Source organism: Annulohypoxylon truncatum (assembly GCF_022578515.1).
Source record: "Annulohypoxylon truncatum strain CBS 140777 unplaced genomic scaffold F4807scaffold_11, whole genome shotgun sequence".
In the NCBI taxonomy this organism is placed as follows: domain Eukaryota; kingdom Fungi; phylum Ascomycota; class Sordariomycetes; order Xylariales; family Hypoxylaceae; genus Annulohypoxylon; species Annulohypoxylon truncatum.
The window spans coordinates 986061-1003268 of NW_025953797.1; the positions used below are offsets into that span (position 1 = coordinate 986061).

General features: G+C 47.3%; 6 protein-coding genes across 6 annotated transcripts; 5 read left to right on the forward strand and 1 right to left on the reverse strand.

Moving 5' to 3' along the window:
• Positions 1-346: 346 nt before the first annotated feature.
• Positions 347-3457, forward strand: F4807DRAFT_421634 (uncharacterized protein). The gene is made up of 6 exons (XM_047997599.1): positions 347-797; positions 1000-1160; positions 1319-1784; positions 1954-2058; positions 2214-2860; positions 2914-3457. Exons 1-6 carry the CDS (start codon positions 564-566, stop codon positions 3254-3256), a joined length of 1956 nt encoding a protein of 651 aa, XP_047855616.1. The 5' UTR covers positions 347-563; the 3' UTR covers positions 3257-3457.
• An 88-nt stretch (positions 3458-3545) lies between these two features.
• Positions 3546-5868, forward strand: F4807DRAFT_421640 (phosphatases II). Its single transcript, XM_047997600.1, has 2 exons — positions 3546-3840; positions 3904-5868. Exons 1-2 carry the CDS (start codon positions 3743-3745, stop codon positions 5612-5614), a joined length of 1809 nt encoding a protein of 602 aa, XP_047855617.1. The 5' UTR covers positions 3546-3742; the 3' UTR covers positions 5615-5868.
• A 3700-nt stretch (positions 5869-9568) lies between these two features.
• On the forward strand, positions 9569-9935 carry F4807DRAFT_459329 (uncharacterized protein; the record flags this gene model as incomplete). The annotated part of the gene is made up of 2 exons (XM_048001344.1): positions 9569-9601; positions 9714-9935. 2 exons carry the CDS (start codon positions 9569-9571, stop codon positions 9933-9935), a joined length of 255 nt encoding a protein of 84 aa, XP_047855618.1.
• Positions 9936-12518: 2583 nt separating this feature from the next.
• F4807DRAFT_451197 (uncharacterized protein) lies at positions 12519-13552 on the reverse strand (the record flags this gene model as incomplete). Its single annotated transcript, XM_048000214.1, has 5 exons — positions 12519-12736; positions 12791-12875; positions 12929-13053; positions 13118-13240; positions 13294-13552. 5 exons carry the CDS (start codon positions 13550-13552, stop codon positions 12519-12521), a joined length of 810 nt encoding a protein of 269 aa, XP_047855619.1.
• A 127-nt stretch (positions 13553-13679) lies between these two features.
• On the forward strand, positions 13680-14536 carry F4807DRAFT_421652 (uncharacterized protein). Its single transcript, XM_047997601.1, has one exon. It carries the CDS (start codon positions 13886-13888, stop codon positions 14210-14212), a length of 327 nt encoding a protein of 108 aa, XP_047855620.1. The 5' UTR covers positions 13680-13885; the 3' UTR covers positions 14213-14536.
• A 580-nt stretch (positions 14537-15116) lies between these two features.
• F4807DRAFT_421657 (uncharacterized protein) lies at positions 15117-17207 on the forward strand. Its single transcript, XM_047997602.1, has 7 exons — positions 15117-15491; positions 15541-15678; positions 15738-16061; positions 16122-16189; positions 16242-16324; positions 16385-16951; positions 17176-17207. The coding sequence occupies exons 1-6, from the start codon at positions 15330-15332 to the stop codon at positions 16717-16719; spliced, it is 1110 nt and encodes a 369-aa protein (XP_047855621.1). The 5' UTR covers positions 15117-15329; the 3' UTR covers positions 16720-16951; positions 17176-17207.
• The last annotated feature ends 1 nt before the right edge of the window (position 17208 follows it).

The following is a 17208-nucleotide window of genomic DNA, read 5'->3' on the forward strand; positions in this document are numbered from 1 at the left end:
CGACGAACATATCGCATCCCATGGCGGCGGCGGAGATCGCGGCGATGACGGGGAGGGTGATGACGTTGCAGGCTTTTGTCGATCCGCCCGCGGCGGGCGGCGGCGGCGGCGGCGGCGGCAGCCCCGAAATACTTATGGACGGCGCCGACGACCACGGTTTGTTTTTCGACGACGAGGATGGTGGTGATGGAGATGTGATCATGCATGACTCGGACGAGTCGGTTCACTCGCCGGTGGAGGTGGAGGAGGCTGATGATCCGGGTCACGGCGCGGATGATGGTGGTGGTGGTGGTGGTGGTTATGTTGGTGGTTATGTTGGTGGAGATGTGATCATGCATGGCTCGGACGAGTCGGTTCACTCGCCGGCGGAGGAGGAGGAGGGAGAGGAGGAAGAGGAGGGGTCCGATGATCCTAGTCACAGTGCGGGTGCCGATAATGATGGTGGCGGCGGCGGGGACCAGGATGAAGAAGAAAATGTTGTAAGCGGGCAAGGGCCTTCTGGTAAGGTTACTTTTAAAGTTATTGATGGTCAATGGAAGGTTTCCCATGCTGGAGAGGATCGAATGGACGAGAGAGATGATGATAGCGAAGTGGAGGATGTGGGTGGTGGTAGTGGTGGTAGTGGTGGTTCTGATAACACGCCTAGTCTGTTGCCCGATGGTTCAGAGGTTGATTCAGCCTGGGGTGTACCTGGCGTTTTGCGCTTAAAGGAAAGCCCTGGAGATGAACCAAAAGAGGCCACGGACGATGGTTTTGTGTGTGTAAAGGGCTCAGTTGAGGACCAACCCTGCATAGGTGTAGGGTACGTATCAGAGACTACAGCGGAGAGTATACTGCTGAGGTTTTACTTGTTGACCATTTCAATGCTAACTCAGTGGCAGTATGTACCAATATCTCTTTCCATCGACAGTCATTCAGCCGACCTACCTCTATGGCCGTTCTCGAGAGGCGTGTCCGAAGCGTAAGGCTGCTCGTAGTAGGTATATCTGCTAACAATTGGTAGAACTCGAGTTTCTTCTGGCAATGTGTCCGACGCACGACGATGGAGATGCACACCCGGCTGAAACACGCTATCTGTCAAAAAGCCTCACAGGGTATGACTACGACCAGCATTTCGCCAAAGGCAGGTTGCAACAATACGCTGTAAATAGACTATTAAGGTCCGTAACCCAAACTCCTCGCTTTCCATGTTTTCAAGGAGAAGTCTCTGTATAAAATTGTGTGACTTCAGAGCCACCACGGTGGATATCCATACTATTAAGTCCCTGAAAACTTGTGGAATCTAGAGCGATGGCTAAACGTGTGGTTGCTATATTAGGGTACTGCGACGGGCGGGCTTACCGGCCCACGAACCTCAGGTTATGGCCGGTCATGGGCTTGACATCACTGAGTCTGAATTAAGTGACGAAGCGGTGGATTGGCGGGAGGAAGTAACCGACTTCAAAATCTTTGCACAGCAGGAGAGCATAAGAACTAATGCTGAAAACCAAGCCACCGCTGACAGATTTTTTGAGGAATGGAAAACCAAGTGCGCTTCTGCCGGTGCGCTGATGAGAGCGATGCCTACCAGCGAGATAGATGTCTTATGTGATGAAGTCGCTACACAACTTAGAGATCCCAATGGATGGGACGACGAAGTGTACATCGAGCAGGTCGTCGGTTTTTTCAAACAGAAAGTGACTGAAGAGAAGAATAACCAGAAGAAGGATCATACCAAGGAGTTACGGACCGCAGAGGACCCCGATTATGTCCGGGCAAACGGTCTTAACAAGAGATACAGGGCGGTATGTAATATTTAGTCCCTCTTTCCCCCTTTACCTTTCTCCGTTCCCGGTCTGTCTAAGGAGTGGGGACTTCATAGTCGACCTGGGTTAGGAGATGCTGCTTTCACGACATATTTGAAATCCAAATTCTTCACGTAAAGAATGAACTTACTAACTGTTGCTACCAAAGTGGACTGCTGTACAAGATGTTTCAGTCGACGGCAATGGCATGACTCCTAACCGCTATAATATACCTAATGACCGAGCAGGTCAAGTACCAATGGAGATCTATCAGGTATGTATCATCCAGTGCTCTCTTTTCCTCTCCACGCCTACTTCAATGCCTACCATTGGCTGATCGGGGTCTGTCTATGCCTTTGCTCTCGTGGCATACCCCAAAAATCTGGATTTATTTATGAAAAGAAAGAATATTGACTCTTGCTGCCGTAGTGGTTTGGAGCAGAAGTTGTTAGCCCTGTTTTGCCGCAGGATTCGGAGGTAACGGCCGAAAAAATACGACAAGCTTGCGCTGCCCTTCGGAATTATTTCCGCATCCACAAACCCATGGAAGCTTCGACGGGACTTCATGTTCATTTCGGCCACAAGCACGGTTGGAACCTATACGAAGTCAAGAGATTCGCGTCGATATGGCTTCTAGTCGAATCGACCCTCATACATTGCCATACAAAGGATAGGGGCGCCGAGAGAATGAAAAGATGGTGCGCAAGGATGATCGAGGGTACCAAACTGGCACAATGGCTTTTCGGTGAAAACGACGAACAAAGAAGATTGAACGGATGTGCCCCGAACGCAACACCAGCAGAAACGGCCAGAGGACTGGCAGCCTTGAACGAAAATGTTGTACTGGATGCCCTCACTCCACAACAAAGAGAATTCCTCGAGAATGTTTGGACCTATCCATCGCTTCTCGAGATATATGATGCACTATGGGGTGCTTCGGGATTATATGAGGAAGGAGAAATCACTTCAGGGGCGCGAATACGCATAACGGGCGAGAAGAGGTCCAGAGCTGCAGACGAGGTAGAGCATCAGACTATAGAGATTAGAACCATGCACGGGACGGTTGATGCTAACCAGTAGGTTTCATTCCCCAACCGGGTATAAAAGAGACTAACCTTACGTGCAACAGCATAAACCATTGGATCGTCATCTTACGGCGCATTATGCATTACGTGCGCAACAGCAGCGCAGAGGAATTTAGGGATATGCTTCTCGCCGTGTGCCAGCGTACGCAACAAAATCTTACCTCGGACGGCTCCGATCTGTGGGTGCTCCTGCAGATCCTTGAAGTGCCGGAGGACACACGTCACTTCTACGCGCACCCTTATAATAGGGGCTTTGATACTACGTCGGGAGCACAATGGTTCGTGTATCCCGATAGAGACCGGGTGGATTGGGCGGATCCATTCGTAGTAAGAGGCCACGGCGCAACGCACGGCAACCAGTATGACGAGTTGGCACCGTACCCGTAGATGTACACGGACAAGTATGGATTCACAGATGTAGGATATATGTAGTGAGAATGCTGTTGATAATACCTGGATACATATAGGTGTCTGTATAAATATAATTGTTATTATTAGTAGATAGGTATCTGTAGAATGAAGGGGGATAAAATGTTGTATTGTTGAAGTTATGTTGGTACCTAGGTATATATCGAAGCACTACAAAGCCACATCTTCAGCCACATAGCAAAGCCCCAATAGCTCCCGAACCCCTGAGAACCAGAGAACTCTAAATCTGGTGTCTCCACTCCTTACTGTCGATGACGTACCGTACGTAATGAATGACCTACGTTGTACATGGGTACCTATGCCATATAAGACATTCTTCTTTCAACAATAATCTTGTGATCCTTTTGATACCACTTCGCGCTTACGAGCTGAATTAGAAGTAATAGCCCACCATGTCAATTGACCGTTTGGAGTCCTCTTGATACCCAGTCTCAGCCTCGAAGAATGGCTTCTTTGCTACGTCAGATCGTCGCAGGGCCTCGCGCGAGGCATCCCGAGGCAGGGCTGGATCTTTGCTATGTTACCGACAACATCATCGCGACGTACGTATAATATATATAGCCCCGCCGTTAAGCACATTGGGACTGACGTGATCGCGTCAACAGCTCCGGCCCGTCTCAGACCTACCCGCAGCGCGCCTATCGCAATCCTCTCGATCGTCTCGTCGCTTTCCTCGACTCAAAACACGGGAAGAACTGGGCCATATGGGAATTCCGTGGCGAAGGCACCGGTTACCCTGATGAACTTGTCTACAATCGAATCAGACATTACCCGTGGCCGGATCACCACCCCCCTCCGTTCAGGCTGGTACCCATGATCGTTGCCAGTATGCGGAACTGGCTGAACGGAAATGACCTCGGAGCTGATGCTGAGGCGTCTGACGGGAAGAAGAATATTGTTGGGAAGGTCTTAGACACGTGGAAAGACAAGAAAGACGGTGGCCGGGTGGTGGTGGTGCATTGCAAGGCTGGTAAGGGCCGTAGCGGAACTATGGCTTGTAGCTATCTCATTGCCGAATGTGGTTGGACGCCAGAGGAAGCCCTTGCGAGATTCACCGAGAGGAGGATGCGACCAAAATTCGGCGCCGGCATCACCATCCCAAGCCAACTCCGGTGGATAGGATATGTCGATCGGTGGACTAAAGGTGGGAAGAAATACGTCGATCGGGAGTTGGAGATTGTCGAGATCCACGTCTGGGGGCTGCGGTCTGGCGTCAAGCTCTCGGTCGAGGGGTTCGTGGATGGGGGCAGGAAGATTAAAGTTATTCACACATTCACGAAGAAAGAGAGGCTTATAGTAGAAGGCGACGCGCCGGGCGATAGCGGAGTCATAGATATGTTCTACGACATGGTTGGCTATGGACCTAACTCTACACAGGGGCAGGAAGTACTCGATGAAGCGAAGCAAGCCGAACAAGTGCAGGACGCAGAGGCTACGGCAATACCACCTAACGAGCCTGCTGCTTTGTCGTCTAAGCCGAAGAGAAATACAAGCCCAAAACTTATTACTAAATCTCCGCAAAGCTCATCTACCGAACCGTCCGAACCTACTGATTCCACCTCCAAGGCTCCCCAAAACGGTGGTCAGCCAAAGTCTAGCAACACCTCAAATTCGTCATCATCTCTCCTTAAAAATGACGACGACTCCGAACCTGGAGGCATGGCTGTCATTTTTAAACCTCATAAGCCTATCAAGTTGCCTAACAGCGACGTAAACGTATGTATTGAGCGTCGCAACCGTGCACCTACTTCCATGGGGTTCACTATGGTCACCGCTGTGGCGCATGTATGGTTTAATGCCTTTTTTGAAGGTAACGGACCTGAAAAGGGCGGTAAGCCTGACCTGAATGGGGTCTTTGAGATAGAATGGGATAAGATGGATGGGATAAAGGGCTCAAGCCAGAAGGGCACACGAGCTGCCGACAAAATTGCAGTTGTCTGGAAATCCACCGTGCCGGATGACGAGGCAAGGGAATTAACTATGCCCAGCGTTGACGCACCCGTACCTCAGATGCCAGCTGCTGACTGGAAAGGAGAGAATGACGAGGATCCGGACAACCAGAGACATCTCGGGTTGCGCGTCAGGAGTCCCGATAGTGCAGATGTCAGCCAGGCCAGCAGTATCAAGGGGGAAGCTGTCGGTGAGACCAAAGACAAAGGGAAGGGGATCCAAGATGATGTTGGAGCTCTAGAATCTGATACGAAAGGCGAGAGCAATAACGACTCGCGAGATGAGGCAGAAGAGAAGGGGGGTGATTCAGAGAAACTCCAAGCCTATGCGGATAAACTGCCCAATCCCGAAGGAAAAGAGAAATAATACACGAAGTTCCAGCAAGGCATCATTACGTATAACAGTAGAGATACGATACAGTTAGAAGTTTTCCTATACATCAAGAGGTCGATTAGGAATGACTGAATGCTTTTCCATTGAGGGTATGGGACTTCCGCATACCACTTCGCGATAATACACCCGTTTTACCTCAACGGTCAAATTTTCCTTCTCAAACTCAATTCTCCCTCATCCGCCATGTTTTATCATCTATGCTCTTACGACCGCTTATTGAGATAAGGGTACGTATTCATCTCCTCAATGTTGGCACTGAGAGGTCGTTTGCATTTTCTATCATATATCCTTTATCTACGAAGTAACATATCATAGTTACTGCAAAGTGAAGGAAACATTTATGTTACCTTGGATCGGCATGCAAAGTTACGAGTTTATGCTGAGTCCTCAAAGCGATCGAAGATCATCGAGCCAAAAAGACGTAGATATCATGCGGCGATCACGGACACTGATCAGCCAAGACCCTTCTCAGCGCATAACACCAGAGATACATTCTTTTAGCCTCTCTGAGAATCCGAGGATTCAGACATAGGCCGGCGGAACGTGGGTTGCGTCGGCAGTAATGGTAAGATCATCACAACCCCCAAGTTTACATGAGGAAGAGCAAAGGAGGGGCAGAGCGGTGGGATTGCGCCTGTGAGCGATCTGATAGGAGCCTTCGAGGTTCACCGAGATGGGTTTATGGTGTGTTAAGACGTAAGAACATGCCTAGTAGGTGGACTCTATCCACAAACTGAAAGGGCGCCGCGAAGGGAAGGAGTACATGAGTAACTCCGGTCACTGTCTGGAGCATAACGGACCATTCCGGGTGTCTACATGATACGAACTCTCATTTTAATTATCCTAGGCACCTAGTCAGCTATGTAAAACCCCGTATATTTCGTTCTAATTGGCATGAGATATCGCCTCAATTCTTTACCCGGCTACTTCAAGATTTAGTTGAAGTGCGTGAGATACGACTCGAGATATACACATACGGTGACCTATAATATATGCCTGAAGCGGTATACGAACGTCGTAATGGATCTCACCAGTCGGTTGAGCGGAGACGTCAATAGAGCTTCATGTATCATCTTTTCAACGACCGGATATAATGAAAACGAGATCTAGCCACCTATTCTAACAAGCCCTGATATCATGTTTGTTTCTCGGGCATGTATAATCCGATATCCCGAATCGTGGTGAATGTTGAGGCTGTAAGGTACCGGACGGCGCTTTGTAGTGTTACATCACCACCCACGCCAGACCCGAGCATCGATGAACCTTCGCCATCTGGCTTTTCGCGCGGTTAAACTTCGAGTAGCAGAGAAGTTGGGTCGAAGGCATTGGCGAGGATCTCTATTTTGGAGAAAGATCTTTTGAGACTATTTTTTTAAAAAAAAAGATAAAGATAAATAAAAACCTAGGGTGTCAAGGCCGAGAAATCACTGGATGGGATAACTAGAACACGTCGGAGAAAACGATGGCGTACCGAGTAGCACAATCGTCGATATTAACTGGTTCTAATTTCAGCATCGTTTATATAGAGGTGCTCTGCCAAGTTCGCTTGCTGCCAACTTGTTCTGACTTTGCGATATGGGCCTCCTTACTGAGATTGCCTCACAGTGACAGCATTTATGGGAACTTGCGACCAGAATGTTCTCATAATATAGGCCTGCGCATTTGATTGGAGTATACACAAATAGGCTTAAGTTGCAGATCTAGAACGAAAGCGACGCCAGCTGCAGCTCCTCGCTTCTCGGCTGGGAATTTGTTGGGAGCCCCTAGGTTAGCATAAGACATATTGCCCTATCGCATCGAGATGCGCCCAATCCTTATGTAGATTCGGGCTTCGATGCTCTGGTTCTTATTTAGCGACTTCTACTTTTGAAGTTCTTGGGACGCGGTTTTCCGAGCCTCCCGAGGATCGCCGTCGCGTTGTCCTGATACTGGCGTCATAGCACTTCTCGGATAAAAGGGCTTCGCGATGGGGGGGAGCTCACGTAAGGATCTTATTCAAGGAGCTGTATATTACGGATCTTCAAGCGCGCTGGGAATTCCCTTGTATGGTAATCTCGCTAGTCCAAGACTCCGGGACCGCCCACAAAGCTGATCATCTATTGTCTGCCAGTCTGCTCAGTCTGATGGGAGAGAAGAGAAATCTTTTCCTGGAAGATAACGGAGGTTCTCTTATGCAGGTGACAGGCCGCCTACTGTTACAGGCTAAGATCAGCCTCAATTGAGTTCTTCCATGCTAGTCTGCTATCCATGCTAGCATGCTGCATGCCTAGGCGTGCCTGGCCGATGGGCAAGGCCAAGAAAAAGGCGAAGATTATCCACGGCTGGTAGCGAATCTCACATCCTCTAGCGTACCATCCCTATATTTACTCAGGCAGCTCAGGGCCGAATCACGACTAAAAGCGTGCTATGATCGGCACTTGGTTTCCCCTTGTTCATGTGGGCATTCAGTTTGAAACTAGCCCGCCTTGCCCGCCTTACGGAATCCGGAAACTCGATTCACATGTTGAGCTTAGTATAGAACTGGGGGTTTCGCGAATTGAAGGCCGCCGCAGTGACGGCAATTCTTTTAATTCTTGCATAGTTCCCTGCAGTGGCAGAGTGGGTGCGCCGATGACAATTCGAACTTCGAACTGCCATGTTAAGTAACGCATGTCTAATTGGTCGGCAATTGGACGCTACTAAAGAATGCGGATTGCCATCTAGTAGTATCGTACGAAAATCGGTGCCGGAAACAAAAGGAGCAAAAGGAGCGCTGGCTTTTCTTATCTCCCCTGGGTAGCTTAGAATGTCTAGGTAGTATAGAATGTCCTAGACCGAGCGCATAGGTTCTGTATTCAAGTCTTCTAGGCTAGAAGCCAAGTTGGCCAAGCTTTTATAAAGCTTTTACAATTTTCCCGTGCATCTGATGCCATGTTTAAATCCGTAACCGGTAATATCAATATATGGAAGCGCCGCCTACATTGGTTGGGCTGTAGGGCCGTCGACTTGGTGTTGTAGCACCCTCTGCACGCCCCACTCTCTGTCGAACTCTCTGGATATTATCTTGGCTTCCAGTTTCGTTCTGGTCTATGCATGTCAACTAAAGGGCGACTAGGATAATAAACGGACCAATGAAGTCACCCCCATGTGCCCTCGCCAGGACCTGCAGCATGTGAATTCAACCGCGCACACCTCCGAAAACAGTGACGACTCTCTACAAGACGGCAGAGAAGAATTTATTCTTTATCTCGGTCTCTTCACTTCTAGATTCTACGTTCTAAGATAGGGGTTATGACAAAGTCGTCTCTAAGTCATCTCTAATGTCTATGTAAGTGAGTTAAGTAAGCATTGGGTGTAACGCGACGCGTATACTGTTACGCGGAATGATTATTCACTCCTTAGAAAGTATAGCTGCAGTCGATGAACCTCTGCGCGGCGAAGTCTAAAGAAGAAACCAGCGTGTATTGAAATGTCACGTCGCCGCTGTAGCTTAAATAGTAACCGACAAAGCAGTGCAGTGTAACGCTGCTTACTTCCTCCGCGCTGGGTCACAATCTGATGATTCGGGGCCTGTCCATAGCTGTATTGGGGCATTCCCCATGGGCCTGATAGGACGGATGTGGGTGGATAGTTATTACTCACCGATGCCCCTTGCTGCTATGATCTGAAGTTGTAGGCATGCGGCTGCACGAGTAGCGCCGGGATGTCGATCGCCCAATGAGGATCGCCGTTGGCGTACATGCCACCCCTGAACTCGGTTTCCAGGTTTCCCTGTCGAAATAGGAACCAGGTCCCGGTGGGATTGGTCAGGGAAGCACCATTGTCTAGGTTGGCCTCTTTGATAATGAATCAATATACGTGAACGCTACTGCTAGGTTAATGTCAAGAGTCAGGAACTTCCGTACTGCGTACCGAACACCGCAACTCATATGCCGATCCTCTCTTGCTATGGCCGCCAGCTCGACGCGCCCATATAAGGAGGTCCGTCTACTCCCCCGAGCCGGATATTCCTTCTAGCTTTTTCTTTTGCAGCATCCTCCGCCAAACAGTCTTTCACAGCTTCCAACTCGCCGTCGACCAACCGTCGCCACAGTCCTTCTCAGTCTCAGCCATGGCTCGTTTCTTCGCTGCTCTCCTGGCCGCTGCTGCCGTATTCCAGGTCGGCTCTGCCGCCCCTTACTCATTCCCCAACGGCACCGCCCCTGCTGCTCCCGTATCTCTCACGTCGAGAGCCATTAACAGCACCGCCCCTATCCCCGAGGAGATTCTCAAGCGTCGCCTCCGGGACTTCCCCATTGCTCTTCACCGGCCTTAAAGGGGTTACCTTGGTCAACAGATTGTCGCCAACTATGACCTAATGGAAGGCCGGCGACTCACCAAGGGGGACGGTCTGGATGGGGGGTTCTAGCGGGCGACGTCAAGCCGCTAGGTCGTTCACAGAATCAGAGGAAAACTTTGAGATGAAGGATAACCTATGGGGGACGACGCATCGCCAACTGATTCTGGTCCTGTCCCGATCGTCCCAGCACAAGAGAGACCCCTATTTTGTATTCATGCCGATAGACGATTTCACGACTTCTGGGAAAGAGTTTTCGGATTCGCGGATATGTGAAAGCTGAAGGACACGGAAGAATGCTCGCCTCGACTTACCTAATGGCCAGCTTTTCGACATTTTGTTTGCTAAACGATAGAACGAGCGAGTTGGATACTGGAGGAGTTGAGCGTGGATACTATCTTACTATTCCGAGGTTTACTGTCTTTCATGTCCAAATACCGCAACCACTTCAATTCGTATATATAATATGACTCCATTGCTCGTCATTTTCTCCATAAATGCGCTCGTCATCTGTGACTTGTATCATGCCGATCCTTTCTCTGCTAGCATTTATATACTTACCGGATGAAGAAGCTCCCATATAAAAACTTTACAGTAAGCATTTGGCAATGACCTACTGGTGATGGTAAGGGAATGACAGTTAACTATATCATAACTGTTCGTCTACTAAAAAGGGAGGTTAGCATGATACTAATCTACCTGTGTCCATGAGCTCCATATTGACATTTCTTTTCCTTGGTTCGTGGCGTACAATTCGCATCCTTTCTCTCCTATGTACTATTCTTCTCATGGACTTTACCTCTTAGAAAATTTACAAACTGGGCCTCGAAAGGGAATCTTGTGATTTTCTGATATGCTCAGAACATTGTTAGTATATCTCTCCCCTTATCATATATCTTCTAGACCTTTTCCCACCACTTTCTTCTATCGCAAAAAGTCTTCTTGATTTCCACATTCGATGATGTTACATTGAAATCAAGTTCCCATACTTTTAGCACCCAATGCCTCGTGTGTGCGTTGCGTTCAATGGTAGATGTGAAAAGTACATAGAATCCCAGTTTCACTATTAATACGACGTTATTCTTTCGGATGCTAGAACAATCGATATTACTTGAATAGAATCTCTTTCATCATGATCAATTACGCCGCCGAGACGCATAAGTTGTCGGTAAAATGCAGCAGCGGAGTTGAACGACCGTATCCCATAACCACAATTTAAGCTTCATTATAGGTTGGGATGAACAATAGTCGTAGACTAGTGTTGGTTTCTAGAAATAATACACCGCTACATTATAGTTTTCTGCCTTATGATCAACTTTGTTTTTGAACTCCGGGGATGTGAGAATGGATTTACTTAAATTTGCCCCTTTTTGTCATACATTGGAAACAGGGGGTAACCGTCATGACCCCCTTTTGCAACGCTTTTACACCGAAACATCACCCTTTCTATATAGGCTCAACTCAACAAATACTAAAGCTACTAAACAAAATCTGGTCATGCTACACTACTGAATAGCCAGGGCTTACAGTCATAAAATTCAAAAGAATTAAAAGTGTTTCTTGATGCTACAATTGTGACGATTGCCCTCAGGGATGAAAAGGTACATTGCCCCACCTACAAAATTAGGTGCGAAAACATGTACTTTGCGAAATCTCCCCAAACAGCTATCTAGCGACAACAAAACTTGGTATTTTAGATTTGTGATCCTAGGTATGTTCACCAAAAGGGTTTACTCGATAAAAGCTAATTTTTAAGCCGCAGTAAAATATCTTAGCAATAATTAGAATAGCAAATTATAGTTATATCCATAATAATTTTAATATGCTTAATAAGTATCCTCTCATATACACGAACCTAGCTAGCCTGCCCCTTAATAATTGTAATAAATAAGTAAATTACCTACTTTACTCATTCAATTAAGCTACGAAACGTCAAGGTCCTTGAGTTAGGGGTCGCGATATAACAGTTTTCGCAGATTTCCCGAAGTACATGTTTTCACACCTAATTCTGTATGTGGGGCAATGTACTTTCTGAATCTCGTTGTATCTGCTACGGTCGCAACGCAAGGAAATTTCTCAGAATTTAATGGGCCTCGTAATTAGGTAATAGAATCAATTAGGCATCTAGAGAGGCTATTCTTAGTTGATTATCATCGAAGTGAGCTGAATTATGCCCGTATATAAAAGGTGACATTTTGGTGTAATGCGTTGCAAAAGGGGGTCATGACGGTTAACTTTTAACTGAAAAAGGAGAAAGAATGTCAGGGGCATAAGTGGAGCAGGCCTAGAAGGAGGTCCTGCGGACCTCCTGCTAGGCAAGCGCGAGTTAGCAAGGTATAAGAAGGGGGCTTCGCCCCCTTCAACCTTAGGAGAAGTAGCGTTATTAGTTCATCTCATACTTGCTATATACTAGCAGCGGCTACGCCGCTCCTTGCACTCACTTTACGCTTGACTTAGGGACCTATTACTGACAAAGAATGAGAAGTTGCATCAAAGATTCAGATGGTACCAATGTGAGCCTAAGCTGCGGGAGCATAAGTCCACTTATCCCTCCTAAATGTTTCATGATAGACTTTCAGAATATTCCTCCGGGCGCAGAATACTTTCTGCATGGACCATGTTCGCGAGCGCCCAGTCTTCGATAGAACTCCATTTTACACATATAGATTTCGAGCTAGACCTTGCGTCCGGCTTGTAGGCCGATTCGCCCCAAGAATAAGAGTAGACGTGGGTATCTCCATGGCACATGACGGCGAGGCGGAGCGCCTCGGTGCAATGGTCTAATGAGCGTTAGAAATACGCAAATATACTCTGATTAGGGTCTCGGTACGAACCGATATGTGCGATTAGGTTCGCGTCCTGGTCCTCGGTAAGATTCGGGTAGTATTTGTTGCGATAGATGTATAAACGTATTTGCCGCTGGCCAGGTGTGAGTCCCTTCAAACTCATTAAAGGATCGGGAATTAACCCACTAGACAATGTAGCTGATGATAGACGCCGAGTGAGGCAGGATATCCACCATCTTTGAGCCGAGCCAAGTCCTCCAACGACTCCCCAGCTTTATCAAGCTCCTCGAGAGTGGCATTGAACCCAGTAGCTATAGAAAGGTTATATTGATAAATCCACATATATAGGTAGTGCTTGGAGTATGATGCACTCACGTTTTGTCAGAGAGACCCAGGCATCGTCTTGCTCTGGTGTGGGTGGGCCTGAGAATTGGCTGTAGTGATGGTCCGTTGCGCGCTGTCCGTTGACCTCATACTCTATGAACGGGTGAACGGGGGCTTTGAAATTGTCAGTATGTTTGAATATTTAGGAGTTTCTGTATGTTACCAACACCATGTTCGACCTTTCAGAGGCATAACATTGAGACTATCGTGATGGTAATGCAGCAGCAAACCAACCAAGAGGACGAGAGCAGCGTGTATAATAAAGATGTATACTCGTTTGTAAATCAATGTCTTCTCTAGGTGGCTCGCTAAAGAAGAAAATGGTAAGGAGTAATCATTAACCTCCTCCATAAGGTGTTGACTTTCCTCGTCATCCGCATTACCGCTACCTCTGGCCGACAGACTAAAGAAACTGGTGCTCTTCATGTTTACCGTGAAGTATAAAGTTGGGCAAAGAGGAGGGATTTGGTTTCAAATAGAAAACAACTGAGATCTAGAGATGGAGCACACTCGGCAAATAATAACATATTAAGAGAATAAAGCAAAGAAGGGAGGAGAGAATGTCATAGTATCATTAAGCTGCGGAATGCTTTCGTCACACCAACCATTTCGCCCCCACGAACATAATGGGTTGCACTACACGAACGTACAACCATCTGCTGTAGCCATCGACCGATTTAAGGCTTCGAAGGGCCATCACCTTGATGTGATACAAGAAACGAAGGAGATAAATAGCTGATCAGTCCGGAACTTGAAGACATGCTCTGGTGTCAAAGCCAACTTCCTTTTGCAACTCTAAGTCTCTTCGTATTAGAAATTCCTGACATCTTTTCTACCCTGACTTCGAGAAGACTCTTCTCGACTCAACAATTTAGTGTGAAAATGTTTTTCAAAAAGATAGCCATCACCCTCGTAGCCCTCATCTTCGGGCTGACTACTGCTATCCCCGTATCCACAGGTATGATTTTAAGTCCTATCTTGTTCGGCGTCCGGACTAACAAAGTGGCTACAGTGGAATGCAACCCTACCGCCGATGAGCCTGTTGCTGACTCGCCGGATGGCTGCGACGCAAGAAGGTTCTTCTGATTTGAGGAGGAACGGCTCCAAAGGGATGATTGATGAGTTGTGGGAGATGGAATAACAAGAACAGTACCCTGTATTCGGAAGCTACAGATATGGATAGCTATCAGAGGGTTTGTGAGGTAGAGATTAAACCAATAGGCTTCCTTAATGAAAGCATCCGGATAATTTTGGCCCCATTTGGTGCTTCCTATTTTATATGTGACTTAGAATGGTAGCTCATAGGATGATGTCCAGCTCTGCTAGTGTTCTATGAAGATGTTTGAGGTAGTCTGGGTTGATCTCGGACGGTATCAGCATCGTCTCCTGCTTCATGATTGCCAATGCGACACTTCTTCTAATTGGACATAGCAATAGCGTTTGTCGATCACGTAGCCAAATATCCCTCATATTGAAGTTATGTATGTCTCATTGTTGACCACTCCGCCAAGATTCCACAGCCGCCTTCAACGTCATCGATATCCACAGAACGTTTGAGATGTCGATATCACGGGTTCCTAGCAGAAGACGGCAAGGCGTGAGCTAGGTAATCGATTGGCCCAGATAAAAGGCCCGAAGATAGCTTGAATCATGAATATAATGTAGCACAATAGTGAAGGATGGCAACTTGATAGGTATCAACGCGTCTTCCTGTGTAACCGTAAGCTACATAAGTGTTTTATGATTATTCTATTTATTGCAGCTAAGCTAATTGGCTACCTTATTTATAAAGTGAACACAAGAAGGATTCTGGACGTTGTATGCTGCATTATAGGTAGGTACCTAACTCGTATTGCGGCATCAACGGTGCTTACCATGCAGTAAAGCTAGTGGTGAGTGTGTAGCGAGGCGTCCCGTACTCAGCTCTCCCACCTCTTCTAAATATCTAGATCCATTACCTTATTCCGGTCTTGTGAATAACGAGCCATAAGAAAAGCTCGTAATTACGTAAATCCCCTTTTGTTTCTTTCTCCCCCATTTCTTACTCTGCTAGAAGAAAGGGGCTGGTCTCGTCGATGTAATGAACCTGATACAAGCACCTAGGGTACTAACATGGCTTTCTAGATTACTTACCTAGTAAAATAACTGCCTGAGCACCGTCGACCATTCTACCGCAGCATTATTCTCATCCTTGCCACTACCTATGGCACCATATCAGCACTACTACGAGAAGCCAGGCTATGTCATCGCCGCATGTATGGTGCTCTCGGTAATAGATATCGTTGTCGTCGTTCTTAGAATATGGGCGAGGCTCAAAAAGAAGGAGCCTTTCAAAGCTGATGACTGGTTTATCATTCCAGCACTGGTCCGTACCACAGAACTCTACCTAGGCCATAGCTCACATAAGCAAATAGTTGAACACCCTCGGCATCGGTATATCAATGACATTTGCTGTTTCTCAGCATGCCCTTGCATACCGCACAGTGATACCGGCCGATTTTCGCGGAAGTACAACGACCCTGATCACACCGCAGATTATTTTAGCATCGCAAGTGGGTGTATTCAATTGACACAGGAAGTTAGGGCGCATGTGATCTAACCTGTGTACCAGGTCGAATATGCCTTCGGTTTGATGCTCTGTCTCGGGCTCGGATGCGTCAAGATCAGCATCCTCTCCTTTTACTTGCGAATTTTCTCGGTCACTCGAGAGACAATGACACACAAAGCCATGGTCGGTCTAACCGCCCTTATTGCAGCTTGGATGACTGCCTTCTTTTTCACAAACTTGCTTGTGTGCAAGGGAAACTTCTGGGCCTATTGGAGTTCCGCCGTAAATCTCCAGAAATTCTGCCCTGGTACCACGTATAAGAGCCTCGTGTTCGCCATCTCCGATTTCATCACGGATGTTGTTATCCTCGCGGCTCCAATTCCCCTTGTGCGTAACCTCTCCCCTTTGACAAAATGAACGAAAGCCAACTTATCTGCACTTACCCAGGTTTGGCGTCTGAATATGCCGACTAAGAGGAAGATCGCTGTCAGTGTTGTCTTTCTTGTCGGGGCAGGGTAAGAATAGAACCTTCATGGAAGTTTGCGACAATCAGCTTACATTTACTAGATCAGTGGTGGCCTCTCTAATCCGAATGGTACAGATCATATCCCTGTTCAGGAAGGGATTCAATCCTAACGACGACGAGATTTGTAAGCTTCCGGACCGTGCCTAGCTACCATTAACGTTAGCATTTACCTAACAATGGACAGACCTCATTACCACTAATCTGTACTGGGGAATGATTTCTTGCGGAGTCGGCATTATTGCAGCTTGCCTTCCAACTCTACATTCGCTTCCCAAGCATTGGAATCTTTTGACTATCGTAGACAGCGCTAGAAGCATCTTGAAAATGTCATCTCGTAGATCATTATTGGATGACACTGACCATCCAGATACTCGCGGAGTAGCTGTGGGTCGCCCCTATACCCAAAATGCCGGGTTTTCCAACACATCAGTTCGACTACAGAGTAAGAAGAGTTATCAGCATTCTCTAAAACCGGAGGAGTTTCCCATGGATGATCTAAGGGGTTATGAGGTAGTGTGAATACCTAGCTACTCTCTCCTTGGAAGATAATTAGATACCTACCTATGCAAGCAGCAGGTGACTCTGCCAAGATCCGTGCAGGTAGGAAGAGCCGAAGATGTGAAATAGAGTCATATGCAATAGATCCAATAATATATGTATCTTACGCCGGCGAGGATATAGAATAAGCTACAATGACGTTCGTTCGAAAGATATCATACCTGACATAGAACGGCTATATCTGGGAGCTCATTACCTGTGCCTAGATCAGCTTCCATCTTCGCGTCATTGCTGAATCTGGATTACTGGTCGAAAGGCCATCTATTTTAGGTACCAGAACAAACTACACCAAAACCACTCGAACTAGAGTAGACCAGGATTACGGTAGATGCTAGGACCGACATGCATGTAGGTAGCACAAAAGAGCGCCCCGCACCACCTGTAGGAATAAGGGAGGTAGGAAGGAAGATAGGTAGGTACCTAGGTAGGCAGGCAATCCTACCTGTGTGC

Bases quoted from the DNA above. Each gene is read 5' to 3' on its own strand.
- F4807DRAFT_421640 (XM_047997600.1), top strand. From the start codon at position 3,743: ATGGCTTCTTTGCTACGTCAGATCGTCGCAGGGCCTCGCGCGAGGCAT. The intron at 3,841-3,903 runs GTACGTATAATA...TCGCGTCAACAG, and splicing joins ACCGACAACATCATCGCGAC to CTCCGGCCCGTCTCAGACCT.
- F4807DRAFT_421634 (XM_047997599.1), top strand. From the start codon at position 564: ATGGACGAGAGAGATGATGATAGCGAAGTGGAGGATGTGGGTGGTGGT. The intron at 798-999 runs GTAGGGTACGTA...TGCTAACAATTG, and splicing joins AGGACCAACCCTGCATAGGT to GTAGAACTCGAGTTTCTTCT. The intron at 1,161-1,318 runs GTCCGTAACCCA...TTGCTATATTAG, and splicing joins GCTGTAAATAGACTATTAAG to GGTACTGCGACGGGCGGGCT.
- F4807DRAFT_421652 (XM_047997601.1), top strand. From the start codon at position 13,886: ATGCTCTGGTGTCAAAGCCAACTTCCTTTTGCAACTCTAAGTCTCTTC.
- F4807DRAFT_421657 (XM_047997602.1), top strand. From the start codon at position 15,330: ATGGCACCATATCAGCACTACTACGAGAAGCCAGGCTATGTCATCGCC. The intron at 15,492-15,540 runs GTCCGTACCACA...ATAAGCAAATAG, and splicing joins GGTTTATCATTCCAGCACTG to TTGAACACCCTCGGCATCGG. The intron at 15,679-15,737 runs GTGGGTGTATTC...CCTGTGTACCAG, and splicing joins AGATTATTTTAGCATCGCAA to GTCGAATATGCCTTCGGTTT.